The 14,455-nt window shown below is 29.1% G+C and overlaps 1 protein-coding gene across 1 annotated transcript in view; it reads right to left on the bottom strand.

Annotated features, from left to right (window-relative positions):
• LOC130895276 (growth/differentiation factor 8) overlaps positions 1-2,665 on the bottom strand; it is a 72,913-nt gene extending 70,248 nt beyond the window's left edge. Inside the window, exon 1 of the mRNA XM_057802499.1 lies at positions 1,823-2,665. Within this exon, the coding sequence (XP_057658482.1) occupies positions 1,823-2,276 (454 nt within the window). The 5' untranslated portion in view covers positions 2,277-2,665. The remainder of the gene's footprint in view (positions 1-1,822) is intronic.
• Between the last annotated feature and the right edge of the window lie 11,790 nt (positions 2,666-14,455).

Below are 14,455 nucleotides of genomic sequence, written 5' to 3'. Positions count from 1 at the left end.
TTTCCATAAAATGTTTGTAACAATATTAAGTGATGTAACCTACTCATTTTGCGTTTTGGAAAAATTAATTTACGTAATTTGCTATTTCAAAACTATTTCATTTTTCAATAAATCGAAATCATTTGATCTGTTCTTGGAAAAAAATTCAATCTAAATCGCCACCCTATGTGTATGCAATCCGGTCTCGATTTTTGTCGCATGAATTTAGAAATACCCTTTAGGTGTACTGAAGCAAAATGAAGTGGCAATCTTTGATTATGTCCAAAATATTTGTTTAGGATTGTTCAAATAATGAAATTTCGATATCAAATAAAATTTTAGAGTAAGAAATTTCAGGAACAGTTGCTGTCACCTCTATGGTAGTTACCTCAAAGTAAACAATGGATAACTTTAAAACATCACTAGCTTTGAACAAGTTTGGATTATCTTGTATATGTGTATAGTGGTACCTACACATTGTAAATAATTGTTGTAGACGGTGCCGTAGTAAAATGGAAAAAAAGTTTATTTTCCTTATTGTTATCAATGCACAAGCGTTTATTTTCCCGTCTGAATAAACAATATTTCAATTTATTATTTAATTACAGCGAAACTTCATACATTTGTGATTTATATTTTTTTAAATATTCATCATATTTATGTTTTCATACTAATATAAGCAAAGTTAGTCCCACTTAATGAGTACATTAGAATAAAATTAAAGTACATAGTAACAATTTTATACGATTTGAAAAATCTAGTTCATTGCTTTTAAGTTATAAACACAAATAAAGTTCAAGGCAAAATCCCATGATTCTTAAACTAACAAAAATATTGTTGCAATTTTAAGTCAGTTAAACCAGGTTTTCAGTATAGCATTAATTGTATTTTCAACATGAATAGTATGAATTTAAAAATAATCCATCCATTTAAATAGGAGCCGTAAACGCATCTATTGAATTAAGTCATTTTGTGATTACGTTGTGAATCATCACAATCAATTATTGTAGTAAAAAATTTTAAACTGATGATTAAATCAATTGAAACAGGAGAATTATATATATCAAAGTTATAATTTTATGAGTACGCGAAAATGTTCCGATTTTTTTTTATCTACAAAGAGAAAAAAAAATGAATTATTAATATATTAATTATTAATATCAATCTTGTTGAATATTAGCTTATAGAATAAATATTCCTGTACGATTGAACTAAAGTCACTAAATATTGGATCTTTAAATTTCGATCTAAAGATAATAACAAAATAACGAAATACTACATAAAAATTTGATATTTTTAAGGAACAATTATCATAATCATTTAACTTGAAGGGTCAGGTTAAGTAGGTTATCAATACTCAAGGAATGTACATAAAGTTTTCATGGCTATTCTTAGCTAAAGTAACAGTAGTTTTGTGCTTATTTTTATCATTATACGTGGATGTTGTGGCCTATATGTTTTATTTTATCATATAGATTGTATTGAATATAATAATTTCTGGATGTGTTTGTAGAAAATCAACAATTATAATCACTTCATTTCAGTTTTATGCCTAAGTAATCTATTCACAAGAAAGATTGTAAAATATGCGATGTTAGTTATTTGATTTTCATATGGAGCATTTTAAAGATAACATAATTGTTTGTTAGGTGAATAACTATATTGCTATCCACGAGAATCATACCGTTCAGCTAACTTAATATGGATAAATAAAGCCTTCTTTACCTCAAATGAGATGAAATTCATGCTATATTTAAATAACTTGAAACACATCACGAATGTAGGTATGAAATTTATTTTTTTTATAGTGGCAATGTAGGATAAGTATATTTGAAAAACTTACATGGTTGTGCAAAACCTAAAATTTTTTCTGTTTTCACATGATAGTCGTCCTCCTCCTCGGTAACAGTGTAACCGCTTTGAAATTGAGGCTGATCGCTTTGCATACCTCCGTTTTCTTCTTCAAACTTCATCAAGAATTCAGAAGGGACTGAAGGAAGAGACTTTCCTGTTATATTTGGAGCTTCTTCAAAGCCCATCCGCCTTAGAATTTCGTCTTTAATTATCATTAAGTTTCTTTGTTTAATTTCTTCTCTCATTCGACAACTATGACAGCCTCCGGTATGTCTGGCCTCATCAGGCCGTTTTTGTACATTGTTCGACCTATTATGTTTGTCTGTTACCGTAAATGGTATAAGTAACACTAGAATGAAATACGTCAAAAAAGTTCTTGTGTTGAACATTTTTTTTATATTTACTAGTATGTTTGAGTTGAAATTGAATGTGTTTCCTATCATTTTTTCCTTTAAATTATAGTCAGTCTGGTAATATCACAAATAAGTCGAAATTTATCACAAAAGTCCGGATTCAAAAATTTGATCACAATACGAAAAAAAAATAATGTTCAAAAACCAAAACGCGTTATCACATTTTTCATTTTCACTTTTCTATCACTTAACATCGTTTCGCAAAACAATACTGAAAATTTTATTTACTTTTGATAGATCACATTCGACTCTTCGATTTCTTTTAGATCACAAAGGCATCACAATCTCGTTAAATTTGTCACTCTATGTTTTCTTCAGTCATGGGGTTTTCGAAATTTGTATTTCGCCGGTAGATGAATGTATAACTGGCCCGCGCACCTTCTCTAGGCTTTGTAAGATGTGTGTTTAACATGCACTACAGTTTGAAAGCGTAAGACGGCCCTATATATGTGTGCCTCAGTGCGTGAGGATCTTTTTATTGGCGGTCTACCAGTTCGATAATGTAGTGGCGATGCCAGATTCTCATAATACAGGGTGTTTGCATTGGTTACGCGCGCTGATATTTTTAACGCGAAGCTAATAAATACATTTTTGATTCATAACAATAGAAAGTATTTTTATTTAAACTGAAAATTGCATTTTTAATTATACGAGTTATGATCGAATTTAATTTTATATCAACAGTCGCACGTTCAAAAACTTGAGCTTTCAAGTGAATAATTATTATGATTATTCGATTATATATAATAAATACAACATAGATATATTTATATATAATAAATAAATAAATAAATATATATATATATATATATATATATATATATATATATTTCTTTAAATTCTTAATTCTTAGAGCTTTTGTTATATTAATGCATCTAAATGTTTTTGATTTTAGGTATTTTCTATTTTAAAATTAGTTTTTTTGATAATTTTTAAAAGAAATATAAATTTTGACGTTTCGACTTTTCTTTAAGTCTTAATCAAATATAATATTGCTTATTTATATTGATTCATAGATCACCTTCATCATAAATATTAAAATAAGAATAAAATCAACTTTGTTCTAATAAGAAAAATTAATTTTTCCTTGGTCCCACATATCAAATATATAGCAGTAATCAATTAAATTATTTGTAGTTTTATTAGAATTTACAAAATAGAACTATAAAGTTTACTCAATTTAGATAAATTTTAATTTATTTAGATCTTTTTAATCATTTATAGCTTTTTAATTCATATGAATGTAAACCATTTCTAAAAATTCCCTTTTTCTTGTATTAGATTCCGTTTCAAGAATTTTTGAATCTTTATATTTGAATTTATGTTTTTTTTTTAATATTTCATGGATCGTTGAAGCATTTCTATTTATTTTATCGTATTGATGATCTCTTAGTCTATTTTCTAAATACTGAGATGTTTGCCATATGTAGACAGCGTCACAATTAGTAGAATAAAACTACACATAATTTAATTCATTACTACTATACATTCGGGATGTAGGGACTAAAGAAAAATTGATTTTTCTTATTAAAATCTGAGTTGATTTTATCCTTATTTTGATATTCATGATGGAGGTGATCTATAGATCAATATAAATAAGCAAATTATCAGTGTCAATATCATATTTTGATAAAGAAAAGTGGAAACGTCAAAATTTATCTTTCTTTTAAAAATTATCAGAAAAAACAGAAGAGACCTAAAGAACATTTAGATGCATATGTATATATATATATATATATATATATATATATATATATATATATATATAGCGTTTGATTGAAATAATCAAACTTCGATGAAATATCACATTTTTATGTTAGAAATGTATAACTTAAAGTTTCGCCTCTTCCTTGGGAGCATTTTCAAAAAAAAAATAATTGATTTATAATGATTAAAATATTTGTAGAATAGATAAAAATATATTGGTAGATATTTTAAGAACGTAATTAGAATCATAGTATTAGAATAAATGTATTTACCTCGAAATTTCAATAGAACGATATTATACAACGTAGATTGAACTAATTGATCAATTTATGGTAAATTTGGCTGAGGTTTTTTATATCTTGTTTAACATGCACAATACACTTATCTTGTTTTATGTATATCATTACTTTGATTAATAATTTTTGGTGGTACGTGTGTTGAGCTAAGATTTTTGTTTTTTTATTTAATTAAATTCATGATGTTCATTTTTTTCATGTTTGTGAAGAGCAGTCGATGCATTTTTGGTGTATTTGTGACCATTTATTCTGTTCTCCAAGTATTGTGTAATATATAATTTTGTAAATATAGTTCATATTATCGCAGTCTTGTAGATTGATTGCTCGGCTTATTCTATTGCTCTGCATTATAATTTTGTACTTATTATTTTTGTGCCATTTTTGTTGCTTATCATTTTTCTCAGGAGCTTAAAAGTATCGACTACTCCGAAGATGAGGTCACTTATCTTTATAGTTTCTTGTTTGTGAACTCCCTTCATTTTTTAATTTCCATATAATTTGTTTTTCTCTGATTCATTCCCAATCCTTATTTTCCTGCCTCTCTCACAATTTTTTCTATTGTACTCTTAAAACTTTTTTGGTCCTTTGCTATTACAGTTAAATCATCAGCATATGTTTTGATTTATTAATCACACAGTCCCTTCAACTGCAGTGCTAAACAACACCGCTGAGAGTTCATCACCCTACCCCAGCATTCATTTCAAATTCCTCAGATGGTCCGTTTTTTGTTATTACCCCTGCCGTAGAATTTAGCATAGTCAGTTTTACCAATCGTAATAGCTTTTGAGGTACTATCATTTTTTCCATGACATTTATTATTGTCCTCCTTTTCAAATTGTCGAGTGCTTTGACGTCGATGAATATCATTTGCATACTAATGTTGTACTCATAGTTTTTTTCGATCACTTGTTTTATAGTATGTATGGCATCTACTCTTGATTTTCCTTGTTTGAAACCTTTCCGATACTCCCCTGTTTCTGATTCCACTACCTTTTTCAGTCTTCCAGTTATTGTTGTTGTCAATATTTTGTTCATTATGTCATTACATTCCACTTCCGTCGGGTTTTCTTCATTTTCTAGTATTATCATTTATATTATTAATATAACTGGTAAATGTTTGTGTACTTTGAGATCTACTTTGACAACAATATATTCATATGATTATATGTTACATTGAATTCACTAGCATTTCTGATCTTATGACTTAGGGAGATGACAATCCACATATTTCAAGGAAATATTTTTTCAGTCATTACAACAATTTTCATTTTATTGATTAGCGGATTTTTCAGGTAATTATTAAAAAGTTATTAAGCAAAGAGTAAATTTACATAATAATACCATTAAGTCTGAAATTTTAGACTATTCTTCGCGAGCTCACTGTATACATAACACATACTTTTTTCAATGGGTCTTTAACAATGATATAAGTAAAAGAATCTGATATTGATAAGTTTAAATTATTCTGTAAACATATAGTTACAGAAATGTGAACGAAATTCAGTTATATCCCTTTATGATATTTAGTTGAAAAATCCGCTATTGAATAAAGTTAAAATTCATGTACAATGTGATGAAGGTAAAGTTGTTAAAAAACTGTTACAATGCCTGAAAAAATCTTTAAAAACTCAAGACTGTATAAACATAGTAATACTTGCAATATTTTAAATTTTATCCTATTCTTAGCGAGTTCACTGTATATATCAAATAATTTTTAAACTTTGTTATCATCAGTATTTATCATTTAAATTATTTTTAAAGACCGTTTGTATTTTTTAATGCGTTTTACGTAAAGTATGATTTTGAAGAAAAAACTTTCTATCCGTTTTAGTTTTGTGAGCAGGAAATATTCATAATTTTCTTTCAACGTTTTTACTCACGTTCCTAATAAGATTACATTTATCCACCATAAAATTTAAGCCGCTTTCATGAACCATTGAGCAATCGAATCTATTTTACAATTGAAACTTTGTACGGGAGAGGCTATAAAAAATCATTTTGAGTATAAATTTAATTTAATCGAAAATACTATTATAGAATAACGAAAATGTTAATTTCCACATTTCTCATTCAAATTTGAGCTGTCGAAGGCTTTAAAGCCAAAACCTAACCACAAGACTTCTACGCGCTTTTGTGATCATAATTAATCAAATTAATAATATTTAACATTCAAAAATATGTATTGCTATTCATATAATTAGTTTTTTCTCATAGTTTTCTTTTCTTAATACAACTTTTATGTTCATAACGCCATGTTTAGTGAATTATGTCTTATTTGTTTCTTATATCGCCATCCATTAATAAAACTTTGATTGTGTATTGAATATTTCACCAATTCATTCATCAAATTAAATACTGATATGAAAGGCAAGAAAGTTTTGAAGTTAATAGGTCGACAAAAATTTGGCGAAAATCTAATAAAAAATCATGAGGATGAGTTAAATAGCTACTCTCATTTTTTTTTCTCCTTAATAAATGATTTTGTTTTTAGATTTATTTCAATGAATAAATTTTTCTGAAAGAATACATTTGTCATATTCCAATCTAATTTCTATTATCATCAAAATATAACCCTATAATGACAATTTTGGTATTTTTTATTAATCACCTTCTAAATTTCGAGTATTATACAAGAAAGAAGTAATTTTCAATTGAAATACTTTGAAATTTATAGAATACTATTATGAATTTTACTTAAATTGTTAAGATCTTCTCATCATTAACAGATTTCTCATTTTTTTGTGTGCGAACCATTTTTTTCTTGTATTTGACTCTATTACAAGAACTAAATATATTTTTAAAAATTGTATTATTTGTTGATGCGGTTCTATTTTGTCGTATTGATGATTTCTCAATCTATTTTCTTAATAAAGAAATGTCTGTACGAGGAAAATGGTATCATAGCTATTACAAGAAATCTTATAATTTTACTTGTTTCAATAACTGTCCATCTAAGAAAATTTCATATGTTTTTTGATATTCAGGTTATATTTGGATGAAAAGCGAAAGTAAAAATATAATATTTTTTTTTGGAACAAAAAAAAGTTCATAAAATGACTAAAATTAAAACCATTCATTCATAATAGAATTAAATATCAAGAAACTGGAAGAAACATTTTTTAGAGAATATTTATCAATAAATATCGTAATTAGCTAACTTTATACAGAAAAGTAATGACACAGTTGTGACTTTTTCTGTTTAATTTCCGTTTTATTCTATCAATTTCAGTAAACAGATCTTTGCAAGACCTAAAGCTTAAAATGTAGTCGTTTACAAGGTTTGTCAAAACATATGAGTTTTCTTAAGTAGAATTCTTAATTTATTTTGGTTTTTAACCCGCTAGCGCTACCATGTTAGACAAAGGCCGAGGGGGACCAAGAGTATGAGAAAGATGAGTCAAGGAACGAGAGTTTAAGTGATGAGAATATCCTCGTTAAGAAAAGGAGCCTTACTAGACCCACAAAAAACCATAAAAAGGAAATAAATACCAATATGAAAAATACCCATTTGAGTGTTTCTTCCAGTAAGTTTCCTAATTTTACTTTGTTAGAAAATAGATGTATTTTTTAGATTTTGATAAATATATCGGCGATACAACAGAAGTTAGAAAACTTGACCAGACATATAATATGCCCTTTACTTCTGGAAATTATTACCAATAGATTAGAAGATGGAATGTTGGACCAGAAACCTAACAAATGTTCCAGTTCTAGTACATCCTTATTATTAACTTTTTCATTACATTATAATTATTTATCTGCCATTTTTTTAGTTTCAAATACCCATATTGGTAAATCCATGGAAAACGTAAGTAGATCAGGAAACTTAGATGTGGAACTTTGATATGGAAAATGAAAATTCATATAACGAAAACAATGGAACAAATGGATATATTTACAAAACCAGGCAGTAACTGAAGATATAGTGAACATCATCAAAGAAAAAGAAGTACTCATGCTCATGCTCGCATTAGAACTTGGTATGATACCCCTTATGATAAAATGAAAATTTTTTTGTCCGTAATACTGTGGACGGGAATTATCCGGTTAACTTAAGTCAAGGATTAATGGTAAAAAAATGACATATGTACAAATGAAATAAACACTATTTTAACACGAAATAGGTTCGAAATACTGGTAAGAACATGGCATTTCGGTGACAACTTCAATCCTCCAGAAAATGTTCGGCTGTAAATGAAGACATCCTTGACAGATATGCAATTTCCAATACGTCTATGTACCAGAAGAAGAATTTTGTATTGATAAGACACTAACTTCCTTTCCGTCTAAGCCATATATTCCAAATAAGCGGCCCAAATAAAATTACTGTGTTTTCAATGCGGTTATACATATGACTTGAAGGTATAGTGCGGCAAATACAAAACTGGTGATATAAATACTTCAAAAGAGGAAAACTCATCAATGGTTTTTGTGAGAAGACAATGAGATGAAATGGAAAAACTGACAATAGTTTTAGATGAGATATCATAAAGCCGTTATAGATCTTTCTGTTCATTTGAAATCATATTCCACCGGTTTACACACAGAGATCAAATGATAACTAATAGCATTAGAGCAGATCATAGGAACTACGGTAATAAATGCAAAACATAAGACGATAATAGAGAAAAAGATGCCCGTTCAAAAAGTTAGTTGTAACTCAACTTTTAGAAGAAAGTTTGACAAGACATCCCAAGTCTAATCAAATTAGCGACAACCATGTTTTAGTAGATGATAAGAAGAAAAGGGGATGTTAGGCTTTCTACGAAAGACAAACAAACAGTCATAATTGGAAATATGCCCAAGATAAACCTTCACAAACTCAGCACATATGTAGTGCTTGTGAAAAATTTTATTGTTTGACAAGTTTCTCTATTATCCATGAATCAAAATTCATCAAATAAATGTGAGTTATTATAAATTTTATTTGTAGAAGCACTTATAAAACATATTGTGTTATGCATTTAAAATATAATATATATATATATATATATATATATATATATATATATAATATATTTTTTTTCAAACATTATTCTTTTACTATTTCAAAAAAAATTCTCTGACCAAAACCCATACATTCAAACGAACACGTTGCGTCTGTTTGATTCCAGTCAGCCTCCGTAAATGTAAATTTCAAAATCGTTTGTTCACTTTAATAAATGTTGAAGAGTAAAATGCTTTGAAGCCTTACAAATCCATACTTTTTTGTTATTATTTTATACGTTACATGAATGCATCTTTGTCGCGGTTGAAAATGTGAATAGAATTAAGTATTGAAGATAAGAGTGGAATTGTTGTTATTGTAGTAGACAATTATTACATAAATAGAAAAGTAGCAGAAATGTTCAATACAGGTGCCGTTTTCAAAGCAAGAACCAATTGTGCATCAGCACATCCAGTAAAGTGACGTCCAATTAAGGACGGTCACTCTTCGCCAATCTCTTACTATGCTGTCGTTAAGTTTTACGCCTGTTGATAGTACTTGGTTAACTGATTTATTTGTCGTTGTGTTAATTTCTGCCGACTCGACTGTGAAGTTCGGTCGGTTATTCAGTATTTAAACGAAAATGTTATACCTCTCATTTTAAGCTAATCAAGTGCCTTAACTAAGTAATTAACTAATTTGTAGAAACTAACTGCAAAATTAATAAGTGACAATTTCCCTGGCTTGACAGCTGTTACGTGCTAATGCCCTAATATAAGAGACTTAAAATATTTTTTTCTACGACCACTTATGAAAATTATAGTTTGCACACTCATTTTTACCTAAGAAAGTAGCTTATTTCACATATGTACTAACAAATAACAGTTCATATATGTATTAAAATGCTTCTTTTTCTTATGTTATATATGGTCTCGAACAATAGAGGAACTACGCTAATACAATGTGAATCTGACTGGGTATCGAAAGGCAAAAGGTCAAAACTAAGAAGACTGAAGAAGTAGACAATGTGATTTGTTGAGGTTGTTCAAATACATACTAGTGTCTGCAAGATAATGTAAACTTTAAAGTGTTATTACTATTACTGGATAATGTACTCGTATAAAGGAGTTAAATGAAAATTTATTCTCTATAGTGAAAGCTGAGCAGTACATAGATGACTCTGCAACTAGAAGATTAGTGACTGCGAATAAAATAATGAATGTCATTAGCAACACAAGCACATTAAACCAAGAAGTAGAAACATTGAAGTTAGTGTTGAACAAAATGCTGAACAACATACTGACACTGCACAATCCAAAAAAATTGCAAAATCCACTGCAATTTAGTAATTGTTATAATAACAACTTTACATTTAACTTTTATAACGTCTTAGAAAAAAAGTAGAACAAAATCATTAATACTTAATCTGGTCTTGTTAAGTATCTAATATAGTTACAGAAAATGTATTTTTCTGTTGGTTGTTTTTCTGTTCTTTAGTTATAAAATTCATAATTATTCTTTTCGTTTTTGTCATTTCTACTATTACAAAATAAAAAATATTTTGTAGAATTTTTGAACTTTTCAGCTCACATGTTGGTATACTTTTCAGCACATGTGTTGAAAAGGATTTCAACACATGTGCGATATGGTTTAATTGACTTTCTTATTTAAAAAATACGTTTTATTGATGAATTTTTTAGGTGGTCGTAGGAAAATAGTGTACAAGGCTAGAACAAAATAGTAACTTTTTGCAAAATGTATCCCTTTCCAAGCTCGTTGTTCAATATACTATTACTATGAGTACATCTCCATTTTTATTTGAAATTTAGGTATTCTTACATACATGTTATTCACATCAATTAGAAATTACAACTGATTTGAAATTTGATTTCTACGTTTTCCTTCAACGGCTAATAAAGTAATGAGCCCTGGGCTTTGTTCACTAAATGTCTGTGCTTCATAAAATGAAAGTATAACTTCGGTATTATTTTGTTCCTCCTAATATTGAATTTATGGATGGAAAAAGAAATTATTTCCAGAGGAATATAACTCATACCTTTCAATCAATCTTCTCGCTCGCGATTGAGGCCAATATACCCATTTTCTTTACAAACGGAACAAATATTATATAATTTCTCTTTCATTTTATTTTACTTTTTTTGCTACTTAAAAATCTAATAAGGCGGATAACGCGACATGTTGGAAATATCTTTGCAACAAGATATTGAACTATAGAATGTACAGGTCTGATCCGTAAATTATTTCTAGGTTGCGAATTATTTACGAAAGTTTGTTAGATTTTATGATTAAGGTGGGATTGAATGACTGAAATATATGTAAAAGGTGAAGGTTTTCTAATTAAAGAAGTACAAATTTTCATTACTAAGAACGGTCTGGATGTACGTTTTGATACCAAAATTAAATGAGGAATTTATTCCAAACACAAGACTATCGATACGCTTGACTATAAATTTCCTCGTTTCGAGATCAGTTGTTTGTCACAGTGTAACTGAATTACAAAAAATTGTATGCAGTTAGTTGTCAAAAAGGTTTTTTACGACCAGAAACGGATGTTTCTGCCTTTTTTCAAGAAGGAAGGGACAATAAATGCTAATGAGTACTATGAAATTGAGAGATTGCTATCTAGTTACATGGTTTAAGGATAAAGCTTGGCCACATCTGGCTTCAAAAGCAAAAACTCGTTTGATATATTTTTCATTTGGAAGTTCAGAAACATCCAATGTATCTAATGGACTTCCATCCATCCATTTCAATAAATTTATTTATTTAAGGCGCTTCAAAAATGATGTAAAGCTGTAAAAAACTATAACCAATTGGTTTCACTTTCAGGCTGTAGAGTTATTGGATTTTAGAGTTGAAAAGTCTCTTTCCATGTCTCGAAGCATACCTATGGGATGAGCCCAGTGTCTTCTCCTTTCTGTTTTTTCCTTCGTCCCAAATTAATGTAATCACTGCTAAGTCTTTTGTACTGAAACTGATATAACTCGAGCAGACACGTTCAATCGCTACAGAACATTGTCCCGCAAAGGTACGGTACTGTAGGAATTGCAAAGAAAAATTCATCACAGATGTCTCCGGAGGCCACGGAACACGAAGAGCAACGGTGCCGGCCCATCACGGATATGTGTGGATAGTCCTTTAATCTGGTGTTTCGATTTGATCAATGTCAAAAATTAATAAATTTCTAAAAGAATTCATAAAACGGCGTTAACTTTATGTTAACGTTAACTTTAAAGTTATGAATGAATTCAAGAGTTCTGGAAACGTTATAAATAAATAGAATTGAATATGTATTTATTGATTAGAAATGAAAGTACAATGATGTGTGTTGTGAATTGAATTCTTGGGATAGTTTTTGAGTATTTTTTTATTGAATTCTCTTTAAATTTATACCAGAAATTTCAAAACTTGTTATTTGATTATCGATTTCATTACAGATCAGTCAAATTATTGTTTGCGGTCTTTGCTTAGACTTCATCGATGATCTTGATGCGTTTGCCGTGGGGTCGAGCTTTGATTCCGTCAGTTGTCCTATTTGGTGATTGTGGATTGCTCGCAAAAGTTAGATCAATGTTTCCCTATATCATTCTGAGTCTAATATTGTCCCAGGGTGCATGAAATCAATTGGAAGTACTTCTTTCTGATCTCAAAACACAGTAGCCATAAGCATTCCTGCCGATTACGTTTTGTGCAATGTCTTTGGTGGCGGCGAACTAGAGTGATTACGCTGGCGAATTTTTGTTTGTTTTTGGGGGTAAACACCCACGTGACGATAGAGTTCAAAAACTCTTTGAGCACTGTTGATCTTCTGAACAATCGCATCCGATAGCGGCAGTCTTCCACTGTTTTCTTTATCGTGAGCTTTCGCATAACTTTTAGAAAAAACCTTTAACCATTTGAGGATTTGATGAACGGACATCCACTCTTAGCCTTAAGCCTCAGTCATTTGCTGTTGTTTCTACGCGAGTGGTAACTTCTTTGCTTGGTGAAACCAGAATACATAAACTAACACTTGGCTGGAGCGGTAGTTGACACTTCCATATCTGACGGCTGCCAAGCGGCGAGAACCATAAAGAGCAGATTCGAAGGTGTGGAAACCACTGCGCATGGCACTGTTGTAAAATTTAGTTCTTTCCCTCGAGGCTGTAGCTCATAGGGAGCCTAGTTTTGTTGCAATCCTCGTATATAAAATTTAAGAGTAACGAACAACACATGTTTAAGACAATTACAATAATTTTAGTAAGATCTATAACTACTTCTACGTTGAATAATTTCTCGGAATATGGTATTTCAATCAATCTGTACATTTGCACTTCTTCAAATTTTTGTGATGATACTTTTATTTCCAACTATCGTTTAAGTTTACTCTAGGATCGCAGTTTTATTTAATATTTGTTTTGCTAAAAATAACCTTATTTGCTGGAGGTGAATTATTATTTACTTTCTGATAGTAACGTGTTTGTTGTTTAATCTCAACAAATAACTCATGGTATGAACATCATTAGAATGCACTACAAAGTATCAAAATTTCAGATTTATCTTCAAATATAAAACAAATTCAGTTTATTTGAATAGGACGTAGAAGTTAAATAAGTATTTGATCGATAAGGTTAATTAAATTAAAGATAGTGGGCACGTTTCATAAATTATTCCAAATTTTTTGAATTATTAATTATCAGTTTTTAATTGGGATGACTTATATATGCGAATGTGTATGTTAATCGGAATCTTTTAAACTATTCACTTATATCTCTGACTAATTTAAATTTTTTTTTATATCTATTATGACTGTAGGTACAATACTTTGACATGGAATTATAATGTATATGTAAAATTGCTTCAGAGCTGCATCGCAAAATGTTATATCATGGATTTACTAAGTAATAGTTTTATTATATATACGTATTATTTTTTGTGATATTGTGGCAACTAAACACCAAAGTGTACTCTGTTTAATATATATATATATATATATATATATATATATATATATATATATATATATATATATATATATATGTATATTCTCCGAGCTTTCCATTACTCATGTATTCATTTATGGGGAGTAAAAATATGGTCGAAGTACAAGATGAAAATATGTACATTATATAAAAAATAACAATATTATTTATACAAGTGCATTAAACGCCCGCAAATACCACAGATGGTTCTCTAAGTCAGTAAGATTCGTTCTAACTCTGAATCTTGTCGATCAGGAAGACCAACAACAGCATTAGACAATGACAATATGGAGGACA

Source organism: Diorhabda carinulata, chromosome 6, assembly GCF_026250575.1.
Source record: "Diorhabda carinulata isolate Delta chromosome 6, icDioCari1.1, whole genome shotgun sequence".
In the NCBI taxonomy this organism is placed as follows: Eukaryota; Metazoa; Arthropoda; class Insecta; order Coleoptera; family Chrysomelidae; genus Diorhabda; species Diorhabda carinulata.
The sequence above is the reverse complement of the archived record's forward strand: the minus strand, read 5'-3'. Positions and strand labels throughout refer to the sequence as shown.